The 21214-nt window shown below is 43.6% G+C and overlaps 1 protein-coding gene and 1 pseudogene across 1 annotated transcript in view; both read right to left on the bottom strand.

The window, feature by feature from the left end:
• The window catches only part of UHRF1BP1 (UHRF1 binding protein 1), a 68493-nt gene extending 49132 nt beyond the window's left edge, over positions 1 to 19361 (bottom strand). The window contains 1 exon segment of the mRNA XM_021098612.1: positions 19075 to 19361. Within this exon segment, the coding sequence (XP_020954271.1) occupies positions 19075 to 19118 (44 nt within the window). The 5' untranslated portion in view covers positions 19119 to 19361.
• Positions 3583 to 4279, bottom strand: LOC100153663 (annotated as a pseudogene).

Genomic DNA, 21214 nt, shown 5'->3' with positions numbered 1-21214 from the left:
CACATCCTCATGGATACTAGTCAGATTCATTTCTGCTTTGCCACAATGGGAACCCCAGGATTTTCTATGAAAATAATTATACCAACTGTGAATAGAGACAGTCTTACTTCTTCATTTCCAATCTTGTGACAACTGATATTTATATATTGATCTTGTATCCTGCAACCTGGCAGAACTCACTTTTTTTTTTTTTTTTTTTTTTTTTTTTTTTTGCTTTTTAGGGCCACACCATTGGCATATGGAGGTTCCCAGCTAAGGGTCGAACCAGAGCTATAGCTGCTGGCCTATACTATAGCCACAGCAACACCAGATCCCTGACCCACTGAGAGAGGCCAGGGATCAAACCCACATCCTCATGGATACTAGTCAGATTTGTTTCCATTGCACCAAATGGGAATTCCCTAAACTCACTTATTAGTTCTAATAAAAAAATTTTTTTAAAGTCATAAGATTTTCTGCATGGACGTTCACATTATCTGCAATATCCTTGTCAGGTTTTGTGGGTTTTTTTTTTTTTTTGTCTTTTTGTCTTTTCTATGGCCGCACCCGCGGCCTATAGAGGTTCCCAGGCTAGGGTGTCTAATCGGAGCTATAGCTGACAGCTTACACCACAGCCACAGCAACACCAGATCCAAGCCAAGTCTGTGACCTATACCACAGTTCACGGCAACACCAGATCCTTAACCCACTGAGCAAGGCCAGGGATTGAACCCGCAACCTCATGGTTCCTAGTTGGATTAATTTCCTCTGCACCACTACAGGAACTCCCTTTAATATCTTTTTAACATCAGTAAGATCTATCCATGTCCCCTGTTTTATCCATGATAGTATTTTTTTTTGGGGGGGGTGCACTGCATGTGCAGCATTTGGAAGTTCCCAAGCTAGGGGTTGAATCCGAGTTACTGCTGCCAGCCACAGCCATAGCCACAGCCGCACCAGATCTGACTGGTGTCTGCAACCTATACCACAGCTCATGGCAATGCCAGATCCTTAACCCACTGAGCTGGGCCAGGGATTGAATCTACATCCTCATGGGTGCTAGTCGGGGTTGTTTCTGCTGAGCCACAATGGGAACACCCCATGATAGTATTTACATTTTCTCTTTTTTTCTTGATCTTGCTAAAATTCATTTTTGATCTTTTTTAAAAAAAAATTTTGACTTTATTTATTTTCTGTATTGTTTGTCCTGTTTTCAATCTTACTGACTTCTACCCATATCTTTATTTTTCCCTTTTTCTATTTACTTATTTTCTCATTTTTTTCTAGTTTTTTAAGTTGGAGACTTTGATCACGATTTAAAAGTTTTTTCCAGTACAAACACAGTTACAAATTTCTCAATACCCATATTATTTGTTGTATCCCACAAGTTTTGATATAATTTTCATTGTCAACCAGCTAGAAATAACCTTGTAAATCAACTATACTTCAATGAAACTTAAAAAATACTAGCTGGAAATATTTTCTTTCTTGGTCTTTTCTTATGTCTCTTATGCTGTACCCACGGCATATGGAAGTTTCCAGGCTAAGGGTCAAATCGGAGCTGCAGCTGCCACTCTACACCACAGGTCATGGCAATGCCAGATCCTTAACCCACTGAGTGAGGCCAGGGATCAAACCCATATCCACATGGATACTAGTCAGGTTTGTTACTGCTTAGCCACAACCGTAACTCCTGGAAATATTTTCTAATTTCTTTATGATGTCTTCTTTGGCCATGAGTTTAGAAATTATTTTAAATATCCCAAATGGTGGGAGCTTTTCTTTTTTTTTTTAAGGGTTTTTTGTTTAATACATCTGAAAAATATGCAAATACAAAGAATTCAGACATAAGAAAAGCACTGGTTCAATACTAATGAAATTTACAAGAATTAGGATTTGGGGAAGGTGGGGAAGGTTACCTAGCATTTTTACAAACTGGAAACTGCAACCAAAATAAACTGATAAAATCCCTATTAACACTTATGAAGAGTCTGCATATGATTCTCCCCAGGATTTTTATTAAGCTAGAGAGACTCGACTGGCTGCCCTAGGGTTCCTCACATGCAAAACAGAAATGGGGGGATTCCCCTGACTGGTCCCCATGTTGTTAAATGTTCTCCCCACCCCCATCCCACCCCCAGCTTCTTAATGAAGCAGGTCTCTCTCCATCCTCCTAACTTGGAAGAGGATGTGAATCATCCATAGACATCTGTCTTCTAGCACCACCCCTCGGATTTCCTCTATATACCAGGTCTTCAGCTGTGTTCTAGGAAGACCACATCACACAATATTCAGCTGCACGTCTATGCTCAGCATATTAAGACAATGACTGACGGGGGGAAAAATGTTTTTTAATTACATACTCAATCCATTTGGTGTATTTCAAAAGGTGCAATACTTTGCTTCATTTATCAGTGAAAGAAGTTAGAAATTAACTTCAAAAAAATAGGGAATGGCAAATGAATTTCTTTGAAAGTCACAGGCACATATAATGCATCCTAGAAAAAAGGAGGGGTAAGACAGGTTCCACCCCACTTTCATAAGTATCATCAAATACTGGACCTACTTAAGGGTGGAGAGAAAAGGCAGCTTTCAAAAAGGAGTATATTATTAAATGAGGCATTTACTATATGCCTTCCTAAGAGCACCAGGTGGGTAACATGTTTTCTAAACTAGATCTAGGAAGTGGAATGTGGAGTCAACCTATCCTCTTCCCCTTAAGGAAGGGCTGTCCAATGGTTAATGAATTTAAAAAACATGGCTAAATAAGAACTCGCCCCCACACCACCCCATCTAAAAAACAGACCATAAATGCGCGTGGGGTGGGGGAGGACCCTAGATATCCCAGATTACTCTCCAGAGTGGAACCCAGGAAGAGCTTCAACCATCACAAGCATGCCTTGCTTTTAAACAAACAAACAGGAGTTCCCGTCGTGGCGCAGTGGTTAACGAATCCGACTAGGAACCATGAGGTTGCGGGTTCGGTCCCTGCCCTTGTTCAGTCGGGTTAACGATCCGGCGTTGCTGTGAGCTGCGGTGTAGGTTGCAGACGCGGCTCGGATCCCGCGTTGCTGTGGCTCTGGTGTAGGCCGGTGGCTACAGCTCCGATTCAACCCCTAGCCTGGGAATCTCCATATGCCGCGGGAGCGGCCCAAGAAATAGCAACAACAACAACAACAACAAAGAGAGACAAAAGACAAAACAAACAAACAAACAAAAATAATTTCTTTGAAACGACAAAACAAAAACTAGTACTAATTACTTTTCTGACAATACACAACTACTCAAAATTAACTAGTACTGAGAGGGGAAGGAGGCCGTGCCTACAGGCCTTGTCTCACGCGAGTGCATGTAGGTAGGTGCAGGGTATTTGTCATTATTGCAAAAACAAATTTTGATTTTTATTTATTTTATTTTTTTTTTTTTTGCTTTTTAGGGCCACACCTGCGGTACGTGGAAATTCCCAGGCTTGGGGTCGAATCGGAGCTACAGCTGCCAGCCTACAGCAATGTGGATCCGAGCTGCGTCTGCGACCTACACCACAGCTCACGGCAACACCGGATCCCTGACCCACTGAGCGAGGCCAGGGATTGAACTCGCATCTTCATGGTTCCTAGTTGGGTTCGTTAACCGCTGAGTCACAAAGGGAACTCCCAAATTTTAATTTTTAGTCTTTAGTTTGATTTAAACATTGTTTTCAGTATGATGCCAACACCAGTTGTGCAGAAAGGGCTCTGGAGAGACGTTCATAGCAGCACACACCTGCAGCTCTTCTTCGGTTCTAGAGGCTCCAGGGCAGCCAATTTGCTGTGTCGAATACATTCTTTAGGCCTTTCTGTGCAAGTGCAGAACACTCCACATACTTGACAGCCTTCAGGTTATGGGCCAGTTTTCAGCAGTCTCTGGAGTGGAAGGCCTCTGTTTATTCTGGGCAAGGAGAGGGGTCATCTCTGAGATCAATTTGGGTCCCAATAAGCAAGAAAGGAGTCTTTGGACAGTGGTGAGTTATCTCCGGCACCCACTTTTCTTTCACATTTTCAAACAAGGATAGAGAGACCACTGAAAAACAGACTAGAAATACATCTGTTTGTGGATAACTCAGCAGTCGTAATCTGTCATAATCCTCTTGCCCTACAGTATCAAAAAGTCCAAGAGTGTATGGCTCTTCACCAATCATAACTGTGACTGCAGAGTTGTCCAAAACAGTTGGTACAGATGGAAATCTGTTTGTTGTGTAGGATATCAGGAGACATGTTTTACCAACGGCACTATCGCCCACAACACACTTAATTGTCTACATTGCTGGAACAGTTCTGTATCCACTTTACATATTTCAAATTTGATGATGACCTCAGCTCCTCCGCTGGGTGTTGGCAGCACTCGCAGGGTCTCCTCAGCTGCCCAGCTTTTCTAGTTACGTTACCGCCCAGATTTTCTAGTTACGTTATTGTTATTGACTTCTAATTTAGTTCCACTGTGGTCAGGGAATATACTACATAAGACTTCAACATTTTGAAATTTACTGAGACATATTTTACACATATGGTCTATTTTGGTGAAGAATTTATGTACTTAAATGTGTATCCTGCAGTTGTTATGTGTAGTATTCTGTAAATGTCAATTAGGCATGGTGGTGCATGTTATTCATATCTTCTACATCTTTACTAATTATTTTTCAGGTTGTTCTATCAACTACTGAGGGAGGATTAGAAATATCCAACTATGATTTTGAATTTGCCCTTTTCTCATTTCATTTTATAATGATTTTAATTTTTTCCATTACACTGTTTACAGTGTTTTATCATTCCAAGGGCAATAGTTTGCATCTATTAACCCCAGATTCTCAGTCTACCCCACTCCCTTCCCCCCTCCCTTGGCAACCACAGTCTGTTCTCCAAGTCCATGATTTTTCTTTTCTGTGGAAAGGTTCATTTGTGCTGTAAATCAGATTCCAGATATAAGTGATATCATACAGTATTTGTCTTTTTCTGACTTACTTCACTTAGTGTGAGAGTCTATAGCTCCATCCGTGTTGCTGCAAATGGCATTATTGTGTTCTTTTTATGGCTGAGTAGTAGTCCATTATGTATATGTACCAAAACTTCTTAATCCATTCATCTGTTGATGGTAATTTAGGTTGTTTCCATGTCTTGGCTATTGTGAATAATGCTGCAGTGAACATATGGGTGCATGTGTCTTTTTCAAGGAAAGTTTTGTCTGGGTATATGCCCAGGAGTGGGATTGCTGGATCATATGGTAGTTCTATATTTAGTTTTCTGAGGTACCTCCATCCTGTTTTCCATAGTGGTTGTACCAGCTTACATTCCTGCCAACAGTGTAGGAGAGTTCCCGTTTCTCCACACCCTCTCCAGCATTTGTTTTGTTGACTTATTAATGATGTCCATTCTGACTGGTGTGAGGTGGTACCTCATAGTAGTTTTGATTTGCATTTCTCTAATAATCAGTGATGATGCGCATTTTTCACATGCTTGTTGGCCATCTGTAATATCTTCTTTGGAGAAATGTCTATTCAGATCTTTTGCCCATTTTTTCATTTGCTGTTGAGTTGTATAAGTTGTTTGTATATTTTAGAGATTAAGCCCTCGTCAGTTGCACCATTCAAAACTATTTTCTGCCATTCTGTAAGCTGTGTTTTTGGTTTCCTTTGCTGTGCGAAAGTACCCTTTTCTCATTTTATTTTATTTATTTATTGCTTTTTAGGGCCATACCCACAGCATATGGAGGTTCCCAGGCTAGGGGTCTAATCAGAGCTACAACTGCTGGCCTACACCACAGCCATAGCAACGCCAGATCTGAGCCACATCTTCAACCTACACCACAGCTCACGGCAATGCTGGATCCTTAACCCACTGAGCAAGGCCAGGGATTGAAACTGCAACCTCATGGTTCCTAGTCATATTCACTTCTGCTACGCCACAAAGGGAACTCCCCCTTTTCTCATTTTAATTGTCTGTTTTTATTTCATTTATATTGAAGCTCTCTCAGGTTGATGCACATTTATCATTATTTGTTTTTCTGATGAAGTTACTTTTACTATGAAATGTTTCTTTTTATCTCTAGTAGTAATCTTTGTCTTGAGGTCTATTTTGTCTGAAAATATAGCCATTCCAGCTTTCTTGTGCTTACTGTTCACATGATGTACCTTTTTATCATTTCTACTTTTTTTTTCTTTTTATGGTTATACCTGTAGCATATGGAAGTTCCCAGGCCAGGGGTCAAATTGGAGCTGTAACTGTGGCCTACACTGCAGCCTGAAGCTATACCAGATCCTTAACCCACTGAGCAAAACCAGGGACCTGCTCCACAGCAGTGACCTAAGCAGTTGCAGTGAAAATGCCAATCCTGGAGTTTCCATTGAGGCTCAGTGGTAACAAGCCCGACTAGTATCCACAAGGATGTGGATTTGATCCTTGGCCTAGCTCAGTGGGTTAAGGATCCAGTGTTGACATGAGCTGTAATGGAGGTCACAGACATGGCTCAGATCTGGTGTTGCTATGGCTGTGGTGTAGGTCAGCAGCTACAGCTCCAATTCGACCCCTATGCCAAAGGTATGGCCCTAAAAAGCAAAAAAAAAAAAAAAGCCAACATTTAACCTGCTGTGCCCCAAGGGAACTTCTCCTACTGCTTTTTTTTTTTTTTTTTAATTTAGTTAGCCATTATTTCTTCTAATTTTTTTTTTTTCTGTCTTGTCCTTTTAGGGCTGCACCAACAGCATATGGAGGTTCCCAGGCTAGGGGTCAAATGTGAACTACAGCTGCTGGTCTGCACCACAGCCACAGCAACACAGGATCCAAGCCGTGTCTGAAACCTACACCATAGCTGAAGGTAACGCCGGATCCTTAACCCACCAAGCAAGGCCAGGGATCGAACCTGCAACCTTATGGTTCCTAGTCAGATTTGTTTCCGCTGTGCCATGCCAGGAACTCCTCTTCTAATGTTTTTTAATGCCTTGTTTTAGTTATCAGTAGACAACAAATCACTCCAAACCTAGTACCATAAAGCAATAAGCATTTTACTAAGCCCACAGATTCTATGCATTAGAAATCCATTTGAGAGACAACTGCAGTTGCTTTTCTATGATTCATGATATCTGGGGCCTCACCTAGGAAGATATGAATGGCCAGGAGTTGGGATCACCTGGACGCCGCTTCATTCACATGGATGGGCCCTGAGCTGGAATGTCCCAAGGGTTGGGCTCAGTCAGGGCTGTTGACTGGACACCTACATGTGGTTGCTCCATGTAGCCTGGATGTCACTTTTACTCCCATTCTGTTGGTTACAAGTAAGCCACTAAGGCCAAGAGAAACACATGTAGGATGATACTGTTTCAGCCATCTTTAGAAAGTACAGTCTGCAAGATAAGACATCTCCTTTCCTTCTAGAACTCCAATTACACTTTTTTTTTTTTTTTTCCTTTTGGCTATGGCCAGGGCATATGGAAATTCCTGACCCAGGAACTGAACCTCCACCAGAGCAGTGACCCAAGCCACAGCAATAACAATGCCAGATCCTTCACCCACTGAGCCACAGGAAACTCCAATTATACATATTTTAATATTGTCCCATAGTCACTGAGGCTCTGTTTTTGTTTCTCAACCTTTTCTGTTCTTCAGAATAGATTATCAGAATAGATAATTATTATTGTTCTGTTTTCAAGTTCATGGACACTTTCTTTAGACATTTCCGATCTGCTGCTGAGCAAATCCAATAAATTTCTCATTTCAGATATTGTACTTCTAAGTTATAGATTTTACATTTGGTTCTTTTTATACTCTCCATTTCTCTGCTAAGATTCTCCATTTGTTCATTTATTACTGCCAAGTTTGCTGTAAAATCCTTGTCTGATAATTCCAACATCTGAGTCATCTTGGGGTCATTTCTATTGACTGCTATTCTCTGGACAATGAGTCACATTTCCTTTATCACACATCTAGTCATTTATTATTGCATACTGGACATTATTGAGATTCTGGATTCTGTCAATCTTCCTCTGAAGAATTTTGTTCAGTTGGGCAATTAACTTGGCTAGTTTCATACTCCAAACTCTGTTTTCCCTGTAGGGGACAGAGCTGAATCTTAGCTCTTTTCTTTTAGCTTTCAACCACTGTCTTTTCCAGGCCCTGTGGAGACTTCTCCCATACACATGAGGGATTTGAGCACAGTTTAAAAGCAGATTTAGGGCACCCCTTCTGTCCTTCCTTCTGAGATTTATCTCCTCATTTTCCAGTCCCTCTTAGAGCCCTTAGCTCTATCCTGACTCCCCCAGCTTGGAAGACTGCAGACTTTTGCTTAAGTGTTAACCATCACCCACCATGCAAACTGGGGAGTATCCTCAGGCAAAATGCCATATAAATGAGAATTCAACCCAGCGCAGTTTTCATCTTTCAAGTTCCCTGTCAGTTAATGCCTTGATTTGGTCACTTTCCAAAGTCTTCAAGTAGTTGTTTTTTACATATTGCTCAGAACTCATAATTGTTATATGAGGGAGGGTAAGGCCAATATAAGATACTCCTATATTATTAGAACTAGAAACCCTTTCTACTATCACTATGCTTTCCCCAGGAGGCAATTATGATGTGAGTCATCAAAAATACCTATGACCAGATGTGAGCAAATGCACCCTCTCAGAGAGGGCAATAAAGGATAATGGGTAAGTCATGTTCTTTCCGTTGGTATAGCACTTACTATAAAATTTCAAAGCAATATAAAAAGGTATAAAAGAGGGAGTTCCCGTCGTGGCTCAGTGGTTAACGAATTCAACTAGGAACCAAAAGGTTGCAGGTTCGATCCCTGGCCTTGCTCAGAGGGTTAAGGATCCGGCGTTGCTGTGAGCTGTGGTGTAGGTCACAGATACGGCTCAGATCCCATGTTGCTGTGTCTCTGGTGTAGGCCGGCAGCTACAGCTCCGATTTGACCCTTAGCCTGGGAACCTCCGTATGCTGTGGGAGCGGCCCAAGAAATGGCAAAAAGACAAAAAAAAAAAAAAGGTATAAAAGAGAAAATGACAGTTTTACTATATAAAGTAATTATACATCAAGATAGACAGGTGTATAAAATAAAATATTCCATATATTCTAAAACTTGCTTTTTTCTTCAATGAATAATGTATCTTGGGAATTTTATACTGTCAAATTTTTAATGCTTTTTAGTAATTGGATAGTTATCTACAAACAATACCTTTGTATAAATGTACTATAATTTATTTAATAAAGTCTCCACTGATTTCTCTTTTACATCAATTTCATTAAATAGCCTTGTAGGTTTTTCTCACTTTTTGACTCCTTCTCTAGGATGAATTCATAGAAATGAAGCTGCGTATTTTACACTTTGACAGATATTGCCAAATTTCCCTTCATAGACCTAATACTGATTCATGCTCTCAACAAGTATAACCAATTGTACAAATTTTTCCATACTCATGGTAGCTTTGTCATTTGAAATACTCTCATTTACCCTACTCCCCATCCCAATATGAGGCCACCCAATATTCTGGAAATTCTGGAGAAGTTTTCCTTCCTTAATTCTCAACAACAGTCCTGATGAACATTCTAATTCCCTCCTCTAAGCCTGGCACCTTGCTAAACCCTACACTGTTTAGCTGAAACCATAATGCCCTGTCTGGTTTGAGCCAGTCTTGTTCTAGAATTGAACACGTGTAATTTGGCCTACTAGCAAGGGTCCAAAGGGCTCAGTGGTTAACGAACCTGACTAGGATCCACAAGGATGCGAGTTCGATCCCTGGCCTCACTCAGTGGGTTAAGGATCCAGCATTGCCGTGAGCTGTGGTGTAGCTCACAGACTCAGTTTGGATCCTGAGTTGCTGTGGCTGTGGTGCAGTCTGGGAACATCCGTATGCCATAGGTGCAACCTTAAAAAGCAAAAAAAAAAAAAACCAACAAAAAAAGTTAGTAGGTTCAAGCCACATAAAGTAGTTGTGGAAGACACAAAGAAGAGTGCACAATAAAGCACGGGTCTCTAACCCTATGAACAGCACTATGAGCTAGGACTATGTCATTTAGATCTTTGTCTAACACAAAGTCCAGGATAAGCATGCTCAGTGAATGCTTATTGACAATAATAAGAAACAAATCAATGATAATTGCCAAATAAGGGGAACTAAGGGGTATATCCAACAATCCATCCACATTCTTTCTCCCACTGCAAAGCAACTATATAATGTGTCTGATTATCCAATCATGTTAAACCAAGTTTAAGAGTGTCATCTGAAAACACAGAAATAAATACATCTGTGCAGCTGAGGTAGAAGGCATACCACACCCTTCCCATTCACAACAATCAGAAAGTAGAGGTTTTTTAAAGGGAGAGAGAAAGAGAGATTAGGATATTCTAAAAGCTCTATCTAAAAAATTTTATAACAAAAAATAATATCAGGAAAAATAAAGAAGATATTTCTGAGAAAATTATTTTTTAAATAATGGCTAATATTTCATAATTGTTTACTCTATTCCAGGCACTGTCTTAAGTACTTTCTTATATATTTTTATTTAATTTATCTCAATGACCACATGATATAAAAGACAACTATTGCCTCCAAATTACGGATGAGGAAACCTAAGCATAGAAAGACAGGATAACTTGCCCAAGGTCACAGAGCTAGTGAACTAGGATTCAAGATTAGGCAGTCTGGCTCAAGAACTTGCAGTCTTTCCTATACTAAACCATCTCTCTGACTTTTAACAAAGGTAGAAAAGTTTGGAGAAGCTCCAGTTGCTTCAGACCCAGGTCAATGGCAACAGAGAACAAGCTAAGCCCTATCCAGATGCCTTGGCATAGTACTCAAGCCTCTGTGACCCAGCCCCTATCCTTCCAGTATCATTTCCAGCTGGGTTCCACCCTTCAACCCCACATTCCAGGATGCAGAACCAGAGGCACTCTCCTAAATACACTTGCTACTCCTCAACCCAGAACTACTGCTCATGCAGCAACTTATGCCTGGCATCACCTTTCTGCCCTTGACTGTCTGTGCCCCCTGGCGCCACAGATACTTCTGAATACTTGACTGAGTTTATTGTTTACAGGTCTGTTTGTCTCTATAGACAGTCAAGTCCTTGAACAGGAATCTTGTCTCATTTGTCTTTGAGTTCCTGGTGCTTGGCATACAATGCAGATGGTCAATAAAAGTTTCTGGAAAGAATTAATGAATAAATGGTCTCAGAAACAGAGTCCTCAAAGACAGCCTGGAGCTAGCTGAGGGGAAGGTGAGACCAAGAATGGCTGAGACACCACCTGTAAACCTTCCTCAAAGAGGACGAGGAACCTCTCCTATGGGCTCAGAGGTCTAAGAAGCCACAGTTCAACCCCACCTGAAAGGAAGGGAGGCAGCAAGAGCTCTGCTGAGGTTCAGCAAAAGGACATCCCACAATACACTGCCAGGCCTCTAACTTCATGTCAACCTTTGCTGAGACATTTCCTTAAACGAAATGAGTTCCCGGACACTGCAGCCCCTTCTTTCACACAGATTTAAAAAAAAAAAAGAAAGAAGAGAGAGAGAGAGATGGGAAAGGGGCGGAAGGCAGAGAGAAAAGCGAGAAAGAAAATTTATGTTAGAAAAGGGAAACGCATATTTTCAGATCTGCCTGGAAACGTGTTACACCAGATGGCAGAAGGAAGTCAGCTTGAATGAACTTAGCCCATCCCTATCTGGATTTTCTACATATCAGAACACCCCAGCTCTCAAATGGCTCATACATACCACAAACTGCCACTCAGACCCCTGCCCCATCCTCAGTGCTGCTGCAACAGAAACTATTTTTGGAAAATAAAAAACAATTTCAGAGCTTCCAGAATATCTGCAGATTCAGAAGCTACGCAAGAGTAGCTTAGGAGAGCTGACCCTACAGGACATATTACGAACCAGAGTTGGTCTAATTAGAGCAGCACTCCTGCCTCAGAATATGCTCTCTCTTCTTCCCCTTGACTTAGCTGAAATTATATATACCCTAAAGGATTGGGAATTTGGTAAGAAGGTAAGGAGAGCAGAGCACACAGGCCTGGAGGTAGGGAGGAATGGTAGCAGAGCACTGAGAAGCGTGACAAGAGGGCCTTAAGAGGTGAGAGAGAGGCATAAAGGAGAGAAGAGAGTGTGCCAAGAGCAACCTTCAGCTGCTTCAGATTTGAGTCTAAGTCAGTGGTCCTCAACCCTAAGAGACTCAACCTGATGAGTGGCACTGCCAAGAGTGACAATATTTCCAAAACAATGTTCCAAACAGTCGCCCCTCCTCTGACCCCTCACCTTGTGGTAGCTGCAGTCCTGGAATAATCACTGTAGTTTTTTTGTTTTGTTTTGTTTCTTTTTTCACCATCTCTAGGGCCACTCCCGCAGCACATGGAGGTTCCCAGGCTAGGGGTCCAATCGGAGCTATAGCCACCGGCCTACGCCAGAGCCACAGCAATGCCAGATCCAAGCCACGTCTGTGACCTACACCACAGCTCACGGCAATGCCGGATCCTTAACCCACTGAGCAAGTCCAGGGATCGAACCTGCAACCTCATCGTTCCTAGTCGGATTCGTTAAGGACCGAGCCACGACGGGAACTCCATAATCACTGTAGTTTAAAGCTGTGCAGTAGTCTGTGTTTACATGTTAAGTAGACTTATATAATCTAAACAGGTAATTCACCTCTGTAAACATCTAACACACGTTCAGAAGTCAAAAAAGGACAAAGGACAATGATCAGAGCTGAGCCTGCAACCTACACCACAGCCCATGGCAACGCCAGATCCTTAACCCACTGAGCGAGGCCGGGGATGGAACCTGCATCCTCATAGATACTAGTTGGATTCACTTCCACTGCACCACAATAGGAACTCCAAAAGGATGTTTATATATGTATAACTGGGTCACATTGCTGTACATAAGAAATTGGCAGAACACTGTAAATCAATTATAATTAAAAAATTAAAAAAAAAATTTTAGAAGCTCCTGTCATGGCTCAGCAGAAACGAATCTGACTAGTATCCATGACGATGTAGGTTCAATCCCTGGCCTTGCTCAGTGGTTAAGGATCCAGTGTTGCTGTGAGCTGTGGTATAGGTTGCAGATGTGGCTCAGATCTGGCGTTGCTGTGGCTGTGGCGTAGGCCAGTGGCTACAGCTCCGATTCAACCCTAGCCTGGGAACCTCCATATGCCATGGGTGTGACCCTAAAAAGCCTAATAATAATAATAATAATAATTTTTAAAAAGAATAAAGACCAGGAATAAAAAACAAAAACTATGAAATCTGAATTTTAGTTTCTTTAGTAAAGATTAAAAAGTTATGCCAATGGGGTACTAAGCTTACAGAATAGAATGAAATTATTTAATATCCAAGGTAGTCTGAAGATAAAATGTTTAACAAAAACCTGAATGCCTAAAGAACAGCCCCACTAGAGTTCCCTGGTGGCCCAGCAGTTAAAGGCTCTAACATTGTCATTGCTGTGGCACGGGTTCAACCCCAGGCCTGGGAACATCTACTGGCTGTGGATACAACCAAAAAAAAAAAGAACAGCCCCTCCTTTTTATTTAAGGTACATGATTGTTATTTTGACAGGGAGCAAAGCTTCACATCCATTCCAAGTGAGAAATGTTATGGGTTAATGGTTACAACTTACCCGAATCAAATTGGACCCGCCCAATTTGAATATTTATTCAAAAGATCTTATGTTTTCAAGGTTCTGACATTTCCATGTGAGTAAAATTTACCAATATATCTGAATTTGAAAATTAGACAGAGGCACAAATAAATTGGCCATCTGGTTTACCACAGATGAAGTAAAGAGATTGTCAAAATATATCCACCAGAAAAGCTAAAATGAAAAAGAGGAAAAATACCAGGTATTGGCAAAGATGTAGGGCAACCAGAACTTCTGGTAAAAGTGCAATTGGTACAGCCACTTTGGAAAACTGTTTGGTAATATCTATTAAAATTTAACATACAGGAGTTCTCCTATGGTGGGTTAAGGATCCAGCATTGTCACTGAAATGGCCTGCATTGCTGCTGTGGCACAGGTTCGACACCTGGCCTGGTAACTTTCACATGCTGTGGGCATGACCGAAAAAAATTTAACATAGACATATAGAAATCCCACTCAAGTATATCCCCAAGAAATACGTGTTCATTTTTTCACTGAAGGATATGTATTAGAATGTTCCTAGTGGCACTATTTATAAGCATAGTATAAGCATAACTAGGAACCTATCCAAAGGTCCATTAACGGTGAAATGTAGAAATAAATTTAGGTCTATTCACATAATAGAATACTATACAGCAATTAAAAAGGAAAATCTACAAATTGATACAAGAGAGATTAACTTCACAAAAGTAAGAAAATCTACAAATTGATACAAGAGAGATTAACTTCACAAAAATAATGTTGACGTCAGACAGGACAGTATACACTCTATGATCCCATTTGTATAAAGTACATAAAAAAGACAAAACTAATCTACACTGTTAGAAAACAGTGGCTACGCTTTGGTGGAGATAATAATGGAAGATGAAACAAGGGGGCTTCTTGGTGCTGTTTCTTCATGTGGGTGCTGGTGACAAGAGTATGTTCAGTTTGAAATACTCAATAGATTAGAAGTATTATAGCAGTAGGGTGATTAAAGAGTGCACCTCTAGAATGACAGTGACTGTGTTTGAATCTCAGTTCTATCACTTATTAGTTATGGTTTGGGGCAAGTTATTTAACCTCTCTGCGCCTTTTTTTTTCTCCCCTACCCATGGCATATGGAAGTTCCCAGGCCAGGGATTAGATCTGAGCTACAGCTGCAACCTATACCACAGCTATGGCAATGCTGGATCCTTAACCAACTGCACCACAGCAGGAACTCCTCCATTTCTTCATCTATAAAATGGGCCTAATATGTCTGAGATTAGTCTGAGAATTAAATCATCATAAGACTTGGAAACTACTTATTCACACAGTTGGCTATTATTAAATATCTGCTAAGTAAATAAAAGTACTTATCCTGAAACAACACTACAAGAAGAGGAGGGAAACAAAGACATCCATGATTTCACTATTACTAGAAAATGCACAGAATAATTATTTGGTGATAATAAGTAAAGTCTAGTATAAAGGTGGCTGACCTGGAAGCTGAGACTAGGCCTACAAACCTTCACCTAAACAGACCCCTGGGCAAGCGGTCAGCCTCTCTGAGCCTGCAGCTCCCCGCTGTCCACCATCTGGCTGGCTCAGACAGTTCCTTCAGGCTGATGAGTAATAATGAGTAGAGGAGGCACTGATCAGAAACTAAGAGTGTTGAGTTCACAGTCAGGCTCTCTTATTCTCCAGAAGGACTCTGAAAACTTCTATACCTCTGAGTTTCACCTAATGCTTATATTTTTAAAAATATCTACCATGTCTATCAGCCATGTCTCTGTCACTCTGGGTCACATTTCCAGTAGCCACTAAGAGTAAATAATTAAGACTTCTGATGCGTTTCTACAAGAGCCATTTGGCTGAGGTGTTTTCATCCACACCATGGTAGTGTCCCTAGCTTCTCTGGCCATGTTATAATAGCTACTTTTTATTAAACCCTACTTCCATGCCAGACACTATAGTAATACTTTATCCCCAATTCTCAAAAAAGTCTGCCAGGTATGTATTATTCTTCCTTATTCTCATCTTTTATGGATAAGAAAACAGGTTCAGAAAGGCTGCTCTGTTCATCAGGGGGCAGCTGGAAGGTGAATCTAGCCTGTCCAGCTCCAGAAAAAATGCTCCTTCCCTGAGCCATAGTCCCTTGACTTTACAATCAATCACATTTCTTCTTACTTGTACAACAAGAAGACATGAGCTAAGGCGATCTAAAACAAGAATAATCCAATTCTGTGAAAAATCCATTTTGGATATTTTTAAGTGATTACTTTTGTTTCTGAGTAAAGGTCTCCTCCTGGGTCTGTTTAAATGAACACTGTACATTGAAGCTATTTGTATTACACAGCTGCCATCCAAAGCATAGGATAAAGCCCTTCAAAGACATTTATACTTCTTCCCTGCTAAATCTCCAGTGCCCAGATCAGCACCTGGCCTGGAGTAGACATGTAACAAAAATGTCTTGAATACATCCTCCTTAAATCCTTTACCAAATACTCTACCAATAAGCAGGATGCATTCCAACAAGATACTTTACTATCTGAAACTTCATGACCAAAATTAAATGTAATATGCAAGTCACTGGGATATTCTTCCTGTGGTAGGATACTCCTCCAGGTCAAGTGGCACTGCCATCATCAGCAAGAAGTAATTATTAAACACCTACAAATATTACTTAACATAGTAACCCAGTATACGTTCTCTCTTTCCCCAGCAGGTTTGGCAAGCCACAGAAGCTACAGTTCCTCTCCAGGCAGGCCAGCCTCTGTAGGTGTAGTAGAGACCAAACAGTGACACAAATGTCACAAGCAGGATCAGGCAGCTTTTCCAAGTTAGACCACCAGAAAGGTCTCAGGAGTTTGATCATTCCCCCAATGAGACCCACGTCCTAGCACCTTTTCCTTAAGCCTTGAAACTGCAGCCCTGAATAACCTTCTTCTCCTCCTCCTCAGTCAACCACACAACCCTGAGGAAATAAGAAATTTCTGCCAATGTCCGATATACCTATTCTCACTTCATCTAAAAGAGATACTTTATTTACTAAGGATCACTGAATGTGTCAGCACATACTATTAAAATTTCTTTTTTAAAACTCCATCTTCATAGAGAATACACAAAATATGTGTGTCCTACAGAGGAAAGTATACCAGAATTAGGAAGTCAAGTTCTATTTCTCTACTTTAAGGTCCACTGCAACTTGGGCAAGTCACTTTTCCTCAGTCATAAAATGAGGGGTTGAACTAGTCAGGGGTTATTCACCTAATTCCAGGATGCCTTATGGGGTTAAGGCATGTGCTTTAGGAGTTCTCAACTCTCCCCATCCAGGGAACTTATATGAAAAATTACCTGTTTGCATATGTGAATTTTTCTGGAGAAGTCTATGGCTTATATCAAATTGTCACACAAGTTGTGGCCCAAAAAATAACCATAGCTCATGTTTTATTGAGAACTTACTGTGTCCTAGACCCTTCTATATCAACGCATGTAAGTCTCACAATAACCCTTTGAGTTAGATACTATTATTATTCCCATTTTACAGTTGAAGAAAGTAAACCAGAAAGAGCCCTAGCTCTTAAACACAGCACTATTTTAGGTGAGATCATCTCTAAACCCTAAAATTCTCTGATTCTATGCTTTTTCAAAATAGTTCATTAGTGGTTTTCTTTTAGCTAAATTTTCTCTCTCATTTCACAATCATTAGCCCTACACTTAAGTCTTTACACAGACCAGCCAAACTCATGGAACACTCAAATGTCAGCTGAAAAAGAATATATTAGGGAATTAACCCAAGTAACGGGTCCAAAGGCACTTTCTAGTTCCAGCTTCCAATGTGCTTTTACTTTCAAAAGATGTATCTGAATCTAAATACTAATTAAATTCTAAAATCAAAGTAACAATAAATTAGCCAGATTGTCAGCCAGAAAAGGCAAAGGGGTGGTAGCAACAGTGTTTCACACCACTAACCAAGGCAATGAGAAGAGGAGGAAAGATACATTAGTGCAAGGCCTGGGGTCCCATATTGACTGACTTCTCCCCCAACTTCCACCTCCAGAAAACCACTGACCCCCTAAAGCCAAGGCTGGGATCAGTCTCCACTTGGGAGACAAAGACTGTCTAAAGGTATCAAGGCATCACCAAGCCCTGCCTGGAATAAGGAGTTGAAAAGGAAGTGAAAGGCTAGCTTCCAGTTCTTGTGGACACCAGTTCTTGACAACCCAGAATCCTAACACAGGGGGCAGTGGTCACCCAGATTCAAATGAACTCTTTGGCCCACCACCTGGTTCCAGACCAAATGACTTGAAGGACATAACATTGCTTAGTAAGTGACTACAAAGCAGAAGTGAACACCGTTAGTTCTTTCCACAGGCCATCAAAACACCTCCACATCTTAAAGGGAAGGTTGTTGAAACTTCATGCCGAGCTCTTATGACCTTTCTCCATTTAGTCTGTGATAAGGAGAAGAGAAGCAAAGGAGGGAGAAAGGAGATCAGAGGCTCGGCCCAGGGTGCAAGAACTAGACCTTTTTTTTGTCTTTTCTAGGGCTGCACCCACGGCATATGAAGGTTCCCAGGTTAGGGGTCAAATCGGAGCTATAGCTGCCAAGCCTATGCCAGAGCCACAGCAACGCAGGATCCGAGCTGCGTCTGCAACCTACACCACAGCTCACGGCAACGCCGGATCCTTAACCCACTGAGCAAGGCCAGGGATCGAACCCGCAACCTCATGGTTCCTAGTCAGATTCGTTAACCACTGAGCCACGACGGGAACTCCAACTAGCCTTTTTTCAAGGGTGATGCAACAGGGTCAGCCAGACGATGAAGAGGAGGAGCTGGGAGCTTCTGGGAAGGAGAAACCAGTGCCCGGGTTGGAAATCTGGGCGGAAGAATGGGTCATGCAAGACTGGATGACAGGGTCATCTAGACGGGGCCGGAATGAAGGGTCTAATCCGCAGCAGAAGGAGGAAGAGGAAGGTGGGGAGGGGATAGTGGGCGGGTAAAGAGGCGGGCGGAGAGCCCGGAGGGAGGGACAGCGGGTCCTTAGCGCAGAGGAGACCACACGGGGTGGGCAGGGAAGGGTGGAAAGGTGGGGGCCACGGAGTGACGGGCAGAGGGCCCGGGGGACAGACATGCAAGGGGACGGGGTGACCTGGTGGGCAGTGTGGGACCTGAGGGCGCGAGCAGCCGGTCAGGGCACTCTGGGCGTCGGCAGGGACCGGGGTTGCTAAGACGAGGAGGAGAGCCTGGGCTCCCGTGCACAGGCAGGGGCGCCGGGTCCCCGAGGGCCCAGGGCGAGGGAACAGCAGAGCGGTGACAACGGTCGGAGCCACCGGAGTGGGGAGGAGACTGTCCGGCTCGAGTTGAGGCGGGGATGGCCGCGGAGTCCCGGCCCGGAGCACGGCGCAGGGGGGGAGGGTCCAAGGGGGCGAGGAAGGGCCCGGGACCACTGGGGGCCGGCGCTGGCGCTCTCACCGGGACAGGTGCTTCAGGATCTGCTTCTTAATGAGCCCGGCCATGCCGGAGCCGCGGCCCGCGTGGAAGGCAGGCGGGCAGCTGCGGCCTCCTCAGCGACGGAGAAGAGGCGGCCCCTCACCTCGCCGCGGTGCGGGGACCGGATGCCGCCGCCACAGCCGCCGCCATGGCGCTCTCCCGCCCCTGCCCGGGCGTCCGGAGCTCCGCCACGATCCCACCCACCCGCGCGGCGACGCGGAGTTCGCGCGCCGCCCGCCCGGCTCGCGATCGCGGCGGCCTGGGGCGCGCGCTCTGAGAAGGGATGGCGCGGCGGCGGGAGCGCGCGCGGCGAGGGGCGGGCTCCCCGCTCTCCCTCAGCCGGCATCGAGCGCCGCCCGCCTGACTCGCGGCGGGCCGGGGACGAGCCCTGATGGAGGGGCGCGCGCGGCGGCGGGTGCGCGCGCGGGCGGGCGGGCACCCAGCTCTCCCTCAGCCTGTGGTCGGCCTCTCAGTGGTGGGAGATCCGAGAGCTTCGCCTCTGAGCTTCGGGAGGTATACACCCCGGCAGTAGTCAGGAAGTCTCAGGGAAAGGCGGCGTGTAGTGTTTTCAGGAACTTGCTAGCTAATTGCATACCTCCTGGCCCCTTCTCATTCATTTCCCTCACACGTTCACTCATTTGCTGAGCACAAGCTCACCGCGCTCCGGGATGACGCTGGAGTGAAAAGTAGAATCGGGGCGCTCTGCTGCCTGTGTTAAGGGGTGAGAGCGGGCACCCCGTCATCCTCTCTGCACCCCTTAGCCTCTACCTGGTTAACCAGTGGGTACTCATTTTATTTGGCACGGGGGTGCACTGCAGAGACAGCACAAAGGGAGACTAGTTTTATTTTTTTTTAATTTTATGGCCGCACAGGCGGCATATGGAAGTTCCCGGGCCAGGGATTGAATCCCGGCTGGAGCTGCCATCTACCGGGCCGCTGCCAGAACAAGGAACACTTTTGGGGAGGGAGGGCTTTTTTAGGGCCGCACCTGCGGCACAAGGAAGTTCCCAGGCTAGGGATCGAATCAGAGGTCCAGCTGTGGACCTATACCACAGCCACAGCAACGCAGGATCCTTAACCCACTGAGCGGGGCCAGGGATCCAACCCGCACGGACACTATATCAGGTTCTTTTCCGCTGAGCCACGAAGGAACTCCAGAACAAGGAATCCTTTAACCCACCTCCCGGTGCTGGGGATTGAACCCACACCTCCGCGGTGATCCCAAACCGCTTCAGGTGGATTCCCAACCCACTGCATCACAGCTGGAACTGAGAGACAGAACAAAGGACTTTAGGGATTAACTTGGTTTTACAAATAAGGAAACTGAGGCTTAGGGAAATAGTTGAAAGAGCTTATTCAAGGTAACAGCTCAAGACTAGAACCCAAGTATTCTTACTCTCAGCCCCATGCTACTTCCACTCTATTTAGTCCATACACTTTAAAAAGTTAACCCAGGAATTTCCTGGTGGCCTAGCGGTTGGGGATCTGGCACTGTCACTGCTGTGGTGTGGGTTCAATTCCTTGCCAGGGAAATTCCTCATGTGGTGGGCCCAGCCAGAAAGAAAAAAAAAAAAAAAAAAAAAGGCCTAACCCATATGCCAGGGACACCTGTAGATTCTGGCAAAGGTGGGAGGGTGGCAGTTTTCTAGACTTAAACCTTTAAGCAAAAACCTGAGCAAAATACTCTCCAAGAGAGGATTATAAGTAATTTGGCAGTCAGTTAATTTTAAATTTATTCACTTGTGAATAGGTAATACAAGAACCTAACTCAAAAATTAAGTCTCCTCCCTCCCCTGTCTTCAGCCATCAATTCCCCTCCCCTAACAGATACGATTCCAGAGATAGTCTAAACATGGTGACATGGTGAGCCATGTAAATGTTAGTTTTGTTTTGCTGTTTAGGGCCACACCTGCAACACATGGAGGTTCCCAGGCTAGGGGCTGAATCTGAGGTACAGCTGCCGGCCTATGCCACAGCAATGCAAGATCCAAGCTGCTTCTGCAACCTACACCACAGTTCATGGCAATGTCGGAATCCTCAACCCAGAGAGAAGCCAGCTCTCGGACCCACAACCTCATGGTTACCTCATGAATCCTCATGGAAACCTCGGATTCGTTTCTGT

This window comes from Sus scrofa, chromosome 7 (assembly GCF_000003025.6).
Source record: "Sus scrofa isolate TJ Tabasco breed Duroc chromosome 7, Sscrofa11.1, whole genome shotgun sequence".
Classification (NCBI taxonomy): Eukaryota; Metazoa; Chordata; class Mammalia; order Artiodactyla; family Suidae; genus Sus; species Sus scrofa.
This window is presented reverse-complemented; position numbering and strand designations above follow the sequence as displayed.